The sequence below is a fragment of the Amphibalanus amphitrite genome, unplaced genomic scaffold (assembly GCF_019059575.1).
Source record: "Amphibalanus amphitrite isolate SeventyFive unplaced genomic scaffold, NRLGWU_Aamphi_draft 001682F_arrow, whole genome shotgun sequence".
Taxonomy (NCBI): domain Eukaryota; kingdom Metazoa; phylum Arthropoda; class Thecostraca; order Balanomorpha; family Balanidae; genus Amphibalanus; species Amphibalanus amphitrite.
In genome coordinates, this window is record NW_024883175.1 from 63,446 (window position 1) to 79,222 (window position 15,777).

The window sequence follows — 15,777 nt, forward strand, 5'->3', positions numbered from 1 at the left end:
AATTAATATTCATGCACGGGTGTTGCACTGTATGTGGGTTACTTAGTACGCACGCTGCAATAGGTACGAAGTAGGCTAATCAATTGAGCTATTGATTTCACACCCCCACACTTGGTGACAAACGCTGACACATTGAGGTCCCATATCAGCGCGACGGGCTTAACGTCCACTACATGTATGGAATTAGTTTCACCTTTGGATGGCAAGGCGAGAGTAGGGTAGCGACATAGAAGGTAACAAAAACTAAGGACAGAGTAAAACATGATGTTAACATAATCATCAACACTAGTGATTGGAAGTAATAAACGCGTGGAATGTAAAATACTTCGGTAGTGCATATCTACTGCTTATGCCCTCAAGACCACTAAAAGTATTTCCAGTATATTAACCCGCTTCATTTTCCGAGCAGGGCGCCAGCCCACTGGCCGACACGGGGCATGGGGAGCGCAGCACATAATTTCATATTTATGTAATGTTATGCCATTAAAAACGTAGACCTACTTACGTGACCAGATCTAGCATTTGCCTTGACCTAAACCGTGAGCTTGGTAAGACCGCATTGGCTTATTTTGTAAGTCTAATTTACAAAGCTATTTTTAAGTAATTTGTTTAGTATTATTTAGCACTTTAGTAAGTGTCACACCTTCAGAGTTTCAGACAAGTGATGACGAAAACGGAAAGATCTAAAACGTTTCGATGGCTTCCGACGTTGCACATATATAGCCGAGGTGTATGTAGTTCAGGCCTGGTTTATGACCATAACTCAAGCACACTGCATCAGCACTGGTGACCACACGTTATGGCTGCCATCACCATTGGGTGTCACTTTACGAGGCTATTTAATGCCTTACTTTCAAACAGCCCTATTGAGAAGCTGTCCGGCCCGTGTCACACCGCTCCGCAACATTTCCGACAAAATCTTACCAGTGACGTCACAGCCACCCACACTCGACGGTGATTGGTCGTCCCCGAGTGACGTCGATCCTGAGGAGAGCCGCGGCCGGCTTCGGTCGGCGAGCGGTGTGCCACACGACATCAGACTGCTCGGGGGCTGCTGGGACGTCCGGCTCCGAAGGGGTCGCAACTCGCAGAGCAGACCATCAACAGGTGTCTGCGAGACCGGAGACCATAGCAGACCGGACCAGAGCTAAACGGATCAGATCAGGCCAGACCCGACCAGACCAGAGCAGACCAGATCAGCAGCAGGAGTCTCGGAGACTGGTCTGTGCGAGACAGGTGAGCTGCTTATTCCACCTCTCTGAGGGGTAGCCGATTCTGAAGGCCTTTACGGCAGCATTCAAATCAGAGCTCGTCTAAGAAATGTAGGGGAGAGTGGGGCAAAGCGGCCACCCGGGGCAAAGCGGCCACCCATCGTTTTAGCCCTTCATAGCTGGCGTCAGTTCCAATTTATGGTTTCCAATTATACTTCTCTTCACGGTCGTTCGAATGAGCCAGACCGGGGTTTCAGGCCCGTCACCATTGTTCTGTGAAACACGGAAAAGCATTTCTTGCCAGATTACCAACTGTGTTTACATTTTTTAAATGTTATGTTATTCCATAACCGCTTGGAATTTTTATAAGCGTTCTTGTCCATGCATTGCATAGTTATCGTACATGTATTCTACCAATTTTAATGTTTTTTACCCCACTAATAGCTAAGCTGGAATATTTTTGTCTCGGACGGTATGCGCGGGGCAAAGTGGCCGGGGCAAAGTGGCCACCTCCCAATTGGCCATAAGTTGTTTCCATCTGGATAAAAAACATTATTTATATTCAAATGTGTCGTCATGCATTCATCTTGGCCACTTTTCAGTTGCATGAGTTACCAAATAATGCAATTAAATGTTTTTCATGAAAATCCTTTTTTTGTTTACCTACAAGTGGGATGCTGACAAAGCAAACAGTCCATCCTCGCTTAAACCTTGTCACCATCAAATACCCTAGTCGTACACGAGGCAACTATTTTGTTTCTCATATCGGGACTTGAGAAGACGCCGGTGGCCGCTTTGCCCCAGGGTATGGGGCAAAGTGGCCAATATGCATAGGCTTAAAGTTTTGTCAATATCTTCCATATGTGAACGCCTTTGGAAATAAAACGCAGTTGAAATAAAAGGCAACTTAATAGGGATCACATTGGTATAGAAAGAATCTTTCCAAGTTTAAAAATCAAGCGTTGGCATCGCGAGAAGCGTTAGGGTGGCCGCTTTGCTCCACTCTCCCCTACTAAGCCTGCCTTTTATCTTACCTGAAAAAGCGGAAAAGTGATAAGATTGTGATTACGATGCTCATTGAGAGGCTTGTCTTAAAATCTGGACCGAATCGGCCAATAAATAAAATAAGGAAGGTATAGCCGTTCAAGCCACTCACGATATATATGATTTTCGGTATTTTTTAATCTCAATCCTCAAACGTTTGCCTTTTTTGTTTTTAAGCATCAAATAATGTAGTTTACGATTACGGTAACCGGATGCCGTTTACCGCATCAAAATGTGCCTTGCGATTCTCATGATCAAGGGCGTCCGATTCTCCCTTTCCCTCCCCTCCCCCAGCCAGTTTACGTACTCCGTAGAGACCCCAAGCAATAGGTTTAAGCAAGCTTTTGCTTCCGCTTATATATGTCGTAGGCATCGGGTGAAATCCGGCATTTCATGAAATGCCTAGGCATTCCATGGAATGCCGGCAAAAACTGAAATCTTCGTAGAAATAGGCGCGTTACAGCGAATGCCTGAAAGTTTTAGGCATTTCATGAAATGCCAGGCGGAGGCCAGGCACTCCCTGAAATATGGTCAAAATTAACTGAGTACACTCGTTGCCTAGGCTTTACATGGATTGCCCAAAAGACGACCGGCACTCTCTGTAACAAAACTTTTCGTACGCGGACGGTTGTGTGCATACGAGTATACACGCCGGCGGGCGGGAGGGGGAGGGACATTATCGTATTGGTGTAAAATGGGCTAACACTACGAGATATTTCACGGATCGTCTCGTCTGCAGCGCAGCGTACCTATACTTTATTGTTAGCTAGTACACAAATATTACACTGTGCAGTTATCGGCTTTCTCTGAAGTGTGGGGTCTACTGTGTTGGTCCATAGGCAGTAAAAAAAAATATCGTCTGGAAACTCTCCTATAGAGACCGCATTTTCAAAGAAAAGGTTCCAGAACTGTTTTATTATTTGTTGACACATGGGAGCGCTGCGTGGAACCGATTCGTACACATCATTCCAGCCTTACGGTACTTGCACCTTTTGGTGTTGCACTGTTTGGCGCTGGCCCGGCATGCACACTGCTTCATCCCTTGCCCTCCAAAAAGTGACTGCTCTCGGAACGCCTCTCTCAGGCCAAGAGTGCGATCTGTTCCGACCACCCCAACCTCGTTTGCATCGGTTTCCCGCAAAGCTGAGCGCGGAAACCAGCCCTTTGCCTAGGCAACAAATGTACTCAATTGGTTTTGACCACATTTCAGGGAGTGCCTGGCCTCCGCCTGGCACTTCATGAAAAGCCTAAAATTTTCAGGCATTCGCTGTAACGCCCGTATTTCTACGAATATTTCAGTTTTTGCCGGCATTCCATGTAATGCCTAGACATTTCATGAAATGACGGATTTCACCCGATGCCTACGACATATATTTACTCTGGCTCATTGGTTTGTCTTGACAATGCACTGATGGAAGGTTTTGGATGCCAGAATGATTTAATAAAAGTTTGTGAATTTATCTCCTATCTAGATGACGCCATTAAAGACGAACTAAAGATTTATGTGATCAGATAAGGCACATGAAGCCACAGGGTGTGGCAATTTAGCATTGCTGCTGTAACAATTGACACCACTTTGTCAAGCTGGATGGTCAAAATGGCCTTTCCTGACCATTGCACCCACCGAACGCTGTTCAGTGAACAGCATTCGGAACTGAACCTATGGGCCGCGTTCAGGGCGCCCACATTACGACTGTGGGCAGGTCGCTGCTGAATTACACCTTTTCAATCGCATAAGATATTGATAACACACGTCACTCATCCCATTGAAGAACGAAATTCTTACTCCCGTCAGTACCGAGTATTTCATATATTTTTCTCAAGTTATTTTATCTGACATTCCTTCCTCATCTGATGAACGACTTGGTGGCCACAATTCACTGCCGCCGCTGCGTCCTGAGCTGCCATCTCATTACCGCCGGCCGGTCCCAGAGTCCCGCAGGATGCCGTTCCCCGCACAGATAGTGGCTGCCGAAATGGGTGCTCAATTTGCAGCCGCCCGTCATGGGACGCACCGTGGCAACCGGGACTTACTGAGATTGACATGAGCGTCACTATATCACATAGTGCGTTACTATGCAGTGTGAGTTGTCTCTGTCAGTGAGCTAATTGCTTAGTGTAGTTTTTCGTTGCAGTTGTCAGCAGTTTTATTACCTTTTGTGGACAGTTGATGAGGGTAATAGCCGTTATTATTCGATGTTGACGTCATTCTAGTCCAAAGCGTCACAGAACGCGTCGCAGTGCATATGAACGATGCACAGTAGAAAACACCTGCTGTTAATATTCGTCAGGGTTTTTCTATCGGCATTGAGGTTTATATATCGATATCAAGCACGATTATCGAATTTTATATCCAACTTTTTCTGAGGGTATGCTCGTCAGCCACGTTTTATCCCAGTTCGTTCTACTATTTCTTCTGAAAAGGCGTCGATGGTAATTACCTACGTCATCATCATGACCGATGTTATTGCAATGCATCACTGCCTCATACCTGATTGTACTTTCCACTGTTTGTCTCCGCACTTTGCCCTCACCTGACCATTTGCAGTGATGCGAGCCGTGCCTCTTCTTCCACACCTTGAACTGACCTTATCAGACGTGCAGTGATGCAGTTTTCATTCTCCTTTCCCGATTACCCTGACCTGACCTGAAATGACCAGACTTGCAGCGATCCGGCCGCGTTCCTTCTGTCCAACACCTGACTTGACCGAACCAATTGACCATCCACTGACCTGACCTGACCTGACCTGACCTGACCTGACCTGCCCTGACCCGCATGGCTTTCCTCTCACATACGCTGACCTGCCCTGCCCCGCCCTGCCCCGCAGTGATGCCGACCGGCGCCGTGCTCCTCCTGGCGGTCGAGCTGACAGTACTGAGCTGTGTGCTCTCTGCTCACCTTCCCCACCGAACTCAAAGCCTCGAGCTGGAGAAGATCGGTCAGCTGGAGGCCTTCGAGTACGACGAGCCCAGCTGCAGACTAGTCGGTAAGATGCCCAGCTGTAGACTAGTCGGCTGGCCCTCACTGACCCTCTACTAACTGCCGAACGACAGCAAATTGCGTCCTGCTGCCATGTGAAATCTGCATTTTTTGCAAAATTTAGTCCAGAGGCTTAAATGATGGCTAATTAAGTTAGTACACTTAGAGACGTGTCTGTCAGCCACAGCTAACGTGCAAGGGATTTCCAGTTGCGCTTTTGTCGACGTTTGTCAATGAGAATTGCAACTTACTGGTAAATATTGCAACTAGCTTGTTTCGGGTCCCACACCATGTGCCAGCTGAAACCAGTTTACCTTAATACTCGTATATGCTGACCTGGCCCTGACCTGACCCTGACCTGACCCTGACCTGACCCTGACCTGACCCTGACCTGACCCTGACCTGACCCTGACCTGACCCTGACCTGACCCTGACCTGACCTGAACCTGACCCTGACCCTGATCCTGACCTGACCCTGACCTGACCCTGACCTGACCCTGACCTGACCCTGACCTGACCCTGACCTGACCTGACTTGACCCTGACCTGACCCTGACCCTGACCTGACCTGACCCTGACCTGACCCGGCAGGTCACACGCAGCGGGTGGTGGTGCCCGGTTGTCTCCCGTTGGCTCTGACGGTGAATGCCTGCCAGGGCGCCTGCGAATCCTACGCGCTGCCGTCCAGCTGGGCGACCATGAAGCTGAACCCGCGTCACCTACTGACCTCAGTGTCGCAGTGCTGCAACATCATGGAGACGAAAAACGTGAGCAGATCCCGTTAGAGCTGACTGAAGTATGTACAGCTGATTGCGTAGTCGTGGCGTGCATGGGCGGAGAGCGGACGGATGGAGACGGACGGACGGATGGACGGAGAGAAAACAGTGTCTTGCAGCGACGTCAGCAACAAAAGGTTTAGATTTGCGTGGCCTGACATTTAAAGTTGTTCAGTATCAAAGTGCTGCCTACCTCAATGGAAAACTTCACAAAACAGCCAAATAGCCACCACTTTTAGAACAATAGAGAAAATACCTGGGCAGCAATATTGGTCAGAAATCATGCATACATAACGCATGCCTGGTCAAATCATGAAACGTTATAAAATTACAGCAGTACCTACATTATGCTTTCAGTGCGCAATAATAACTCCATCCGGTTTTCGTAAAAGTCTCCAGATGTTCGCTTTCAATAATGCTGGCCTGTCAGCAGCAGGTCTAGTTTCGCGTTATATTACAATGAAATATATCAAGATTAAGGCATGCTTTCGATGTCTTTTGCCGCCACAGCATTCGGCAGTCACACACAAGTTAGAGTCCTTGCATTCCACTTATTTATCATATTTAATTCACATGTATCGTTTATAACATCATCACAATCCTCATGTTCGGATGTGGCATTTGCTCGCTGATTTTGTTCTGACATTATATTGTCCCATTTCAGGTACAGGTTGAACTACAATGTGCCAACGGACCCAAGTACATAGACATCAAATCAGCCAGAGCATGTGCATGTTTCCACTGCAAGAAAGCGTAACGACCCTCATGACTGGCAGCTATGTTGTTGCTGCCGCGGTGTTGACTGGTTTCATTTCCACTGTACCATACCCTCGCATTTCGTAAATACATTATATATCTCATACCAGCCTGCCTGTCATACACCGGCGGCGACTCCTACACTCGAGTCCACTCGCAGTGAAGGGCAGGGAACTCAACGGAGTCTCCCGTCGCCCCGTTTCACGAGCGCCACTCGGAGTTTATGCTGATCACCCGCTGATGTCACTGCACACCGGTGGCGCAGAAAGCTCGGGAGAGATGGCACCGACCTCGATCGGTACACCGCGGCGACTGCTGAGATAAAGCTCTGTGCGCAAAGAGCGTGTGTTGCGGTAAAAAACGCCAAATTGGTGTCCGTGCATGAGCATACATAGTTACACAGTAGTAAAATAAGCAGTGTTGTTAGGAATACTTGCAAATGCTTTTCAAGATGCATGCCTTGATTTCACAAGAATTTTGAGGAAAAATTAAGAAACTGTTACCGTTGATAGATTATGTCGCACCACTTTCAGTGGTGTTCTATGTTTTGGATAATGTTGGCTGTGCGCGAAGCCTGCACGATCCCAGTGAGGTTATTACCAACGCGCCCATCGTGTCTTAGTGTCATCAAAGTGTCAATGAAACTTAGGCTATAATGAATGTACCGACGCAGTCACTTACTAATCTTCGGCAAATGACTGTAAATGGGTGTAGGCCTCGTACTGCGTGGGAGGTATATAAGCCACCCACGTCCATACCTTGCAACTGACATTCTAGCACGAGGAATGGTGAGGCATACAGATAGGCACTCAAATCTCAGTACGCGAGTTATGGGCAAATTTTAAATGCCAAAATCACGAAAATTGTTTTGGATTACCTCTTACGCGCGACGCGGATTACACCGATTATTCGAATTGATCTTTGACTTTGCCTATGAGATAGCAGCTATTTTTTCATGACTTTGACGACCTTTGTAGCGCTGCCAACTGACGCCATATGTGACCCAAGTGCCGAGTTTCGGGGGGGGGGGCTGACCTACGCACCTCGGTATGTTACGACCGGATCACCGTGCCGCTAATGTGCGGACTAATTGCTCCACGCCCTGGAAATGAGTCAAAATAGACACCGGCCACATGGCGTGACATGACGTTCATCGGAAGTAGCAATGGTCTCCAACAGCACAATAAGTGAGTTTGCACAGTAATATATCTAATGGTACACGCCGTAAACATGACTGACAACAACAGTGTTCAATAAGTACCCAGGCGCTCACACAAACTGTCCTCGGCGAGTGAGCTGAGTGAACTGTTGACGTCAAGCCATTCTATGAGGCCACTATGTGTTTGGTCGGACGTGCTCACAACAGACGTAACGGGCGACCATTCGCTGACAGCCAGCAGCTACTTACGGACATATTGCAAATATCAGCAGAATATACCGTTCGTCAGTGACCTGCGGAGGCGATGATCAGGAAACTGAAAATGAGCCATGCGCAGGGAACAGCTGAAATATGATACATGACCGATTGCCAGTACGATTAGGAGTTGGGCAGTATGGTTGGCAGTTAGGAGTGTGTAGCTGACCTATTTTAGTGATGATCTGATACTTTTCGATAGTTCTGACGGCTCCGGCGTTCACAGAACAAATGTATTGTAACTGCTAACCTGCCCGACTAACGGTACTTGATGTTGATTTCACCAAAAAACAAACAACAACAAAAAACGCCTATGCGCATCTCTATACATCTATGCTTATGTATAGCAAGAATGACGAACTCAGTTTACCTACATCAGCTCTATCAGAAAAAAATATACATACAGGGATGTGAAGATAGATGAGAAAAGAGAAGAGACCAATGATTGGTTGAAAGTGATGCGCTTATATAGATAATGTATTAAATGGACTATCCCACCTACTAAAATGTTGTTAAAACCAGTTAAATTGTGCCCGACTTTGTAGATTGGATGACCAGGAACACGGTTCTGGCATTTATTTTTCATTAAACATCTTAGGCTTCCCATATTCCAAACACAAACTTTCAAATATGTGACGTCACAGCCCAAAATTACCTCCTTCCCCAGGCCACATTACTGTCATAAAGCTGATTCTTTTTACTCTGTAGGCACCACAACAAAGTTCAGACCAAGTTTTAAGCGATTTTTCAACGAACAAACCCATTTAAATCAGAATGACTAAACGAGGTGACGTCACACTAACGGTCGCTCCATGTTGAAGATAGGGCCTTGTACAAGGCCCATTTTCAAATAAAGGGAACGAATTTCTTCAACACCAAGAGGCCGCGGGGGTTGCAACCTAGATAGTTAGTGGTTTTTGAACCCCGCCGCAAACTTGGCTATCTCAACTCAAACCCCATGTTAAAGGTGGGATAGTCCCTTTAAGACCTTCCATGACATGGATTATATAGCGTCTACGTCAGTACAAAAGTGATGGTTAAAACACATCAATACAATACACTTCGTGTGGTAAAAGGCGATAAATGAGGCCTGTGTCACGACTTCATCCAAAGTCATGGGATGGGGCGTTTGCTTGTTCACGCACGCCGCCTGTTAACACTCTGTCATGGCTGATTCTGGCGTGCGTAGGATTACCATTCTTTGCAGCATGGGCGAGTGAACAAAAATGGCCGCATGAAAGCAGAGTCTAGACAACGGAATAGTCTATCAGCTGTCCTGGCGGCCACTGCAACTGACAACACCTTTCACTTGTCGCTATACTGACAGAACTCCAACGTTTGGCTGCCTTTCAACAGAGAACATAGGCGTGTGAACGGGTGATTCAATAATTGTATCTACTGACCAATGCATGGATATTTACATTTCATTCGTTCATATCTTGTAAAAGCTTTCAACAGCTTATCTAGCAGATATTCAAGCAGTTAAAGGTCTACATATCATCATCGAGTTTGTCGAGTTTATATATAACTCCGCGTGAATTATTGAAATTGTGATCAGCGATCGTAAATGTTCGCTGCGTGTGTATACCTGCTTGCTTGGTGATACGGTGACTGCCTTTCGATATTGCCTTGCCTGTTGGTGTCGAAGCTGTTGCACTTCAATACAGCACTGAGGTCAAATCGTTATCTGTTATATTTATACCGAAGTAAAGAACGAACGGATTCTTAACAATGTCCAACACTACTTTAATGCGTTTCAGACTTCAGAGCTCATGAGACCCGGTTTCTTGGCGATGATTTATTAACCCGCGCCCCACTGGGGGGGGGGGGGGGCTATTTATAGCCCCCCTCCAGTTTTTCTGCAATAACTTCCAAACCACTTCACATATCGACGCCAAACTTTCAGTACCTTCGGCTGCATCAATTTGACACCTTGTGTCAAAATTTGAGCTTCGTACCTACCATAGGTCGGCCGGAAATGACGTCAGAGTGACGTCATGTTCGGCCGATTTCGACGCAAAACATTGAACCACGGCAATCGCTCCCAAGAGCTCAGTTTTTAAGATAGATCCAATTTCTTTGCATGAGAGGACTCAGAATAGTCTGCGCTATCAAACTTCTATCTCGAATTTTCGAAATTTTGAAAATTTCGAAAATTTAATATAATAAAATTCAAAATTTATATTTTTACATTTTTTCCAAAAAGTTTTGTATTTTCGAAAAAAAACCGGAACACATGTGATAGAAAGCATTATCACCAGTATAACGCCTTCACTGAGAGCTGTTTTGATTCCTTTTAAGCATATTAGGGGAATTGGTCTAAAACAACACCCTGATCATTTCTCCGAATATACCCCAAATACACTTTCTTTGAATATCACTCTGAAATTCTTCAAATATACCCTACACTGAGAACCTTTTTGATTCCTTTTGAGCATATTAGGGGTTTTGGTCTAAAACAACACCCTGATCATTTCTTCGAATATACCCAAACTATACCCTTGTTCTTTAAATAGCTCCCTTGAATTCTTCTAATATACCCTAGTAAGTACCGAAGAGGAAAGGAATATGATTCCTGTTCTATTCCCTGCGATACCCACAGTACACTCCTTTTAACCTACCAAAATACCCTTACATCGAAACCTCTAGTATTCCTTCTAAGCGTATAAGGGGAATATTTTGCAAACTATACTCGCATTATCCCACGTAATACTCCCGTATCATTCTGTGATTTCCATCACTGATCTCAATGTATTCTTGCATTAGACCCCACATAAACCCAGAAGGGAAAATAATAATGCCCTAGGTATATTCGTCGTAGAACTTGCTCAGAAACTGTCTCATTACTCTCAGCTCCCTCGTCCGATTTCCCTTGATATATCGTAACACATCCAAAACGAGGGCTAAGGTTCTATCCCCAGCAGGGCGCGTATGGCTGAATAGCCCAGCGGGGCGCGGGTTAGTAGTCAGCAACACGTCCAGGGAGCGACTGCCCGTCCTCCTCGCCCGCCCGGCCGGCCAGTCCCGGCCCGCCGACCGGTCACCGCCGGAGGCGCCGAGCGGCACAGGTACGGTATCTGACAGTAGCGGCAGAGACTGTACACTAGGGTATATTAGAAGAATTCAAGGGAGATATTTAAAGAATGAGGGTATAGTTTGGGTATGTTCGAAGAAAATGATCCGGGTGTTGTTTTAGACCAAAACCCCTGATATGCTTAAAAGGAATCATTTGAGGAATCATTTGAGTATCTTAAGGGCATTCCGCCAGGATAACGGCAGAGTTATAGGAGCATGACACACCATGATCAAAGGGAATAGAGAATCGTTTTGGTTGTCAGTGTTTTGGGGCGACTAACGGAGCGAGCGAGAGGGTGGGCCTTGCACGTGCAAAATTGCGAGGGGGTACCTCCAACTGACTTGTGCACGGCACCCTACTAACCGGTCTCTAGCGATGTGCCGAATTTGGGCACAATCGGCCCAGCCGTTCTCGAGATCTGGAAGCGGCACCCTGCACGTGCACACGTGCAAAATGGGTCCCAACTGACTTGTGCACGGCACCCTACTAACCGGTCCCTAACTGTGTACCAAATTTGAGCGCAATCGGTCGAGCCGTTCTCGAGATCTGGAAACGACCCCTGCACGTGCGCACGTGCAGCAGCGCCCCAACTCTGGCACATGGATATGCAGTGCCTAGTGGATGCCTACCTACATGCCAACTTTCAGCGCAATCGGCCAAGTAGTTACCGAGATATTGCAACAATTACAAAACGGACACCTCTTCGTTTTGCACGTGGCACGTGCATAAGGGGTCACCCACATGCATCAGGAATAGTCCAATACTTGGTAGAAGGAATGAAGCTACCCTACAAAAATTACTGCGTGTAAATCGGTCAAGTGGTTGCTGAGATATAAGCCTCGCAAAAGCGTGACCACGGCCGGCCGGCCGGCCGGCCGGCCGCTCATACTCAGAAATTTCCGTTAATCTAAGGAAAGACTACGCTCGCTTCGCTCGCTCCGTAATGACTAACTCGAGCAAGTTTAAGCTAAATATCTTCAAAAATGGCCAAGTTATACGCATTATTGCAAAAAATCACAATTATTAATTTTTCAAATCAATTTTCAGCACGTAATTGACATCGTACGCCAATATAAATAGCACCATCGTGTTTCTGAGCTCAAACTGCATCCAATAGACACCTTTTTTATTGAAAAATTTTAACTTCAAAATTTGACCTTTTTCGACCTGAAAGTGACCTGATCTAAGCTAAATTCTACTCAAAATGACCTCGAATGACACAGACGACATCAAATTCGAAATTTTTGGCCTAAATGGACCATAAAAGATGTGTCACGTGACCGACGCATGATATAATATTTTCGTGACCTGTGATGACCTGAACTTGACCTGAAAATCAAAGTACAAGTTCGGTACCCTCAGGGTATCTAGAGCATCTGTTCACGAGTGTCTGAACCAAAAATGAGCCTGATCTGACTTGTAAGACGGCGGCCAGAGCCCAAAACGTGAACAAGCCAAAATGCTAATAATTTTTACTTTGACCTGACCTGTGACGTCATTGGTGACCTCAAGGTCAATGAAATTAGGTTCCGCTCGACAGTTTTTCCGGGGCTATCAGACGCCGTTTGAATTTGGACGATCGGCCCAGTAGTTTCAGAGTTAGGAGGGGGCTATGAATAGCCCCCCCCCCCCGTAGGGCGTATTATACGCAGATCCCAGTAGGGCGCGGGTTAAACCTCTGTTCGTTTAGACCTATACGAAAACTTGATTTACTTAACACTTTCATTGGTTGAAATGGCAGTGTGCCTATGCATTTTTTTTTTTTTTATCGTGGTACAGAAGATGACTTTAACTGTTTTACATCTTTAATAGCCTGGTTACGTTGACAGGTTCATATGAATGCCCGAAATTTGTTGGTAAATGTTCAAATTGTTTCAGAGTTGAAAGCACCTCAGTAAGGTATAGCACAAGCCTAGATTTTTAGGCGGATGAAATCGGGCTTGGAAAAAGGCCTTACAACTTGTCTAATCAATTAATTGAATGAAATACAGTGTTATTTTTCACAAGAGGTGTTTTCCTATACTTGATTATATTTTACCATATACCCGATGCCATTGATATAGCTGTATTTATTCTCCGTGTGCCGATATGTTTCGCTGTTTGGGTGGTGCTCTTCTGGTCCAATTCAAAAACAATTTGCAAATAATGTCCTGTTGCACACAAAACATCAAATACAGTAAAATCGATATGGCTTTGGCATGAAAATAAATAGCATCATGTCTGCAACATCCAGGGAGCCAGGCCAACACCAAGGTAAGCAAAATGAGACAGAAAAGATGGGAACATCGTCCACACCGTCATCGGAAGAAACACCGGATTCAAGGGATTCCCATGGATCTCTGATTGCCTTCTCCGACTCTTTATTTTTCCCCACCTCCAGCGACGCAATCTGGGAGAGTTCGGCCATCATCCCAGATAACCTGCTCGATGGAAACGTATCCGGCTTAGATGACGAGAGCGATGATGAATCACCTCTTGATGTGGGGAAGAGCTGTCCTGTCTTCGACAGAGAGACGTCGGATGAGGACAACTTGGAAGGACATGAAGAGCAGCAGGAGGATACAGGGGAAGACGAGAACACTCAGCACACGTCGCCGTGGACATCAGAGACGGCGCTCTTACAGCTGCAACTGCCGACATCAGGGGACTGGGCGCAGTCGCAAAAGGACGGCGGCGCCCCGTTGCCGGCTGTGATCTCTCCTGTTCAGGGCGATGAGATGCGCGTGCCATCTTCAGCTACAGTGACCCAGTCTCCATCGGGTCAGCAGAACACTAGCCTGCCATCCTCATCGGCAGTGACCCAGCCTCCACCGTGTCGGCAGGACACTGGCCTGGTCCCTCGGCACCTCATCACAGACAAGGAGGAGTGCTCACCTCAGCTGGCCAGCCTCCACCAGCAGATGGCTCAACTGAACCTCCCTGGCCCTGACGCCGACATCAAGGAACTGGAGGAGAAGTTCGACAGCGGTCTGCGGCTGCTGGATGAGCTCGCTCATGCTGGCACATCGGACGAGAAGGAACTGAAACGCATCCACGATGCGTACTATAACTTCGCGCAAGCACTCTTTCAAGATATCAAAGAGCCGTCACGTTTAATGAAAAGCACAAAAGTCGAAGGAAATGGCTCTGATGTAGGTTCCAACAGCCTTGAACAGCAAAAAGAGGAGATAGCTGAACAGGAAAGGTTACTGGAGAAAGAAATTCTTCACTACAAAGCAACCAAGCTCGAACTAAAGAAAATAGCGGAAGAACTTGAAGAGGCGTCTAAATCATACAGAAAACCAGAGATTTTGGAAGACGTCGTAATTCCTAAAGACATCAAGTTGAGTTCGTCCTCTGAGTATGTGGCAGAGATTGAAGAGCTACAAGAAGAGATTTTGAAGAAGCAGGAGACCTTAAAAGAAATTCGCAAGGAGATTCGGCACCGCCTCTTGCCAAAGTCTCTTGTAGACAGCGTTTGCGAGTCTCATCGGCTGGCAATGCAGTCTTTGAGAGACATTGAAGAAGAAAATGCCTACCTCAAGGAATGCATTAGCCGATTAGATTTAAAATATCTGTACAACTTGCAAATATCTTAGGATTGATGAGCACCAGCAGTCACCTGCCGTTCTTCGAACGCGTCCACATCGTGAGTGTGCCTATGCTCGAATTGAGGCTGAATGTCTATTCACTTGCATTGATTAGGTGCTACTGAAGTAAGGGATGGTTTTAATTAAGTGCGTTAAAGTATCCGCCTAATGGCTTATACAAAGTATCGTATTTGTGTAGCCTTGTTCCTCAGAATGCAAGAACACTTGCTGTCGTTTCTCGGAAATGCTTATGCACAATGATGTCGAGTCTGTTCTCCGGATCAGGTTTTCTTTTCATAATATGCACTGACTGTGTACTTACATTTGTCGTTTTGTGATGATCACTGATCGCTAAGTGCATGGACATGAAATAGCTATGGACGAAGACCATTCCTAAATGATCATTTTGCGGCTGACGTACTACATACGTAACATTGTGGGGTCTAATGACATTACGTCCGATGTCCAGTGTACACACATCTTTCATCCATTAAATGGCTTATAACGACAGTCTGCAGTCATGGATTCATTTCAGAGTGCTAAGTGAGGTTAACAAAAATAACGCAATGCAAACACTTACCATGCATAATGCATTAGCGTACACACAGAAAAACATTAACACCGTTAGCGGTGTAATTGCACAGTACATATCTGAGCACTTGAGGAAAGTTAATTTAGTCCCTTCCCCGCTTAAATTACTCGCGCTTCTAAATGAACACCAGGAAGAAGGTAATAGAACACTGTTAGGAGGGTTGGGTGTTTTGCTACATGTAGTAAAACACCCAACCCTCCTAACAGTGTTCTATTACCTTCTTCCTGGTGTTCATTTAGAAGCGCGAGTAATTTAAGCGGGGAAGGGACTAAATTAACTTTCCTCAAGTGCTCAGATATGTACTGTGCAATTACACCGCTAACGGTGTCAATATTTTTCTGTGTGTATAGTAAATCAATT

The 15,777-nt window shown here is 46.1% G+C and overlaps 1 protein-coding gene across 1 annotated transcript; it reads left to right on the plus strand.

The window, feature by feature from the left end:
- Positions 1–1,052: 1,052 nt before the first annotated feature.
- On the plus strand, positions 1,053–6,875 carry LOC122374615 (thyrostimulin alpha-2 subunit-like). Its single transcript, XM_043353452.1, has 4 exons — positions 1,053–1,236; positions 5,084–5,242; positions 5,826–6,001; positions 6,675–6,875. Exons 2-4 carry the CDS (start codon positions 5,086–5,088, stop codon positions 6,765–6,767), a joined length of 426 nt encoding a protein of 141 aa, XP_043209387.1. The 5' UTR covers positions 1,053–1,236; positions 5,084–5,085; the 3' UTR covers positions 6,768–6,875.
- Positions 6,876–15,777: the final 8,902 nt, after the last annotated feature.

Bases quoted from the DNA above. Each gene is read 5' to 3' on its own strand.
- LOC122374615 (XM_043353452.1), top strand. From the start codon at position 5,086: ATGCCGACCGGCGCCGTGCTCCTCCTGGCGGTCGAGCTGACAGTACTG. The intron at 5,243-5,825 runs GTAAGATGCCCA...CTGACCCGGCAG, and splicing joins GCCCAGCTGCAGACTAGTCG to GTCACACGCAGCGGGTGGTG. The intron at 6,002-6,674 runs GTGAGCAGATCC...GTCCCATTTCAG, and splicing joins ACATCATGGAGACGAAAAAC to GTACAGGTTGAACTACAATG.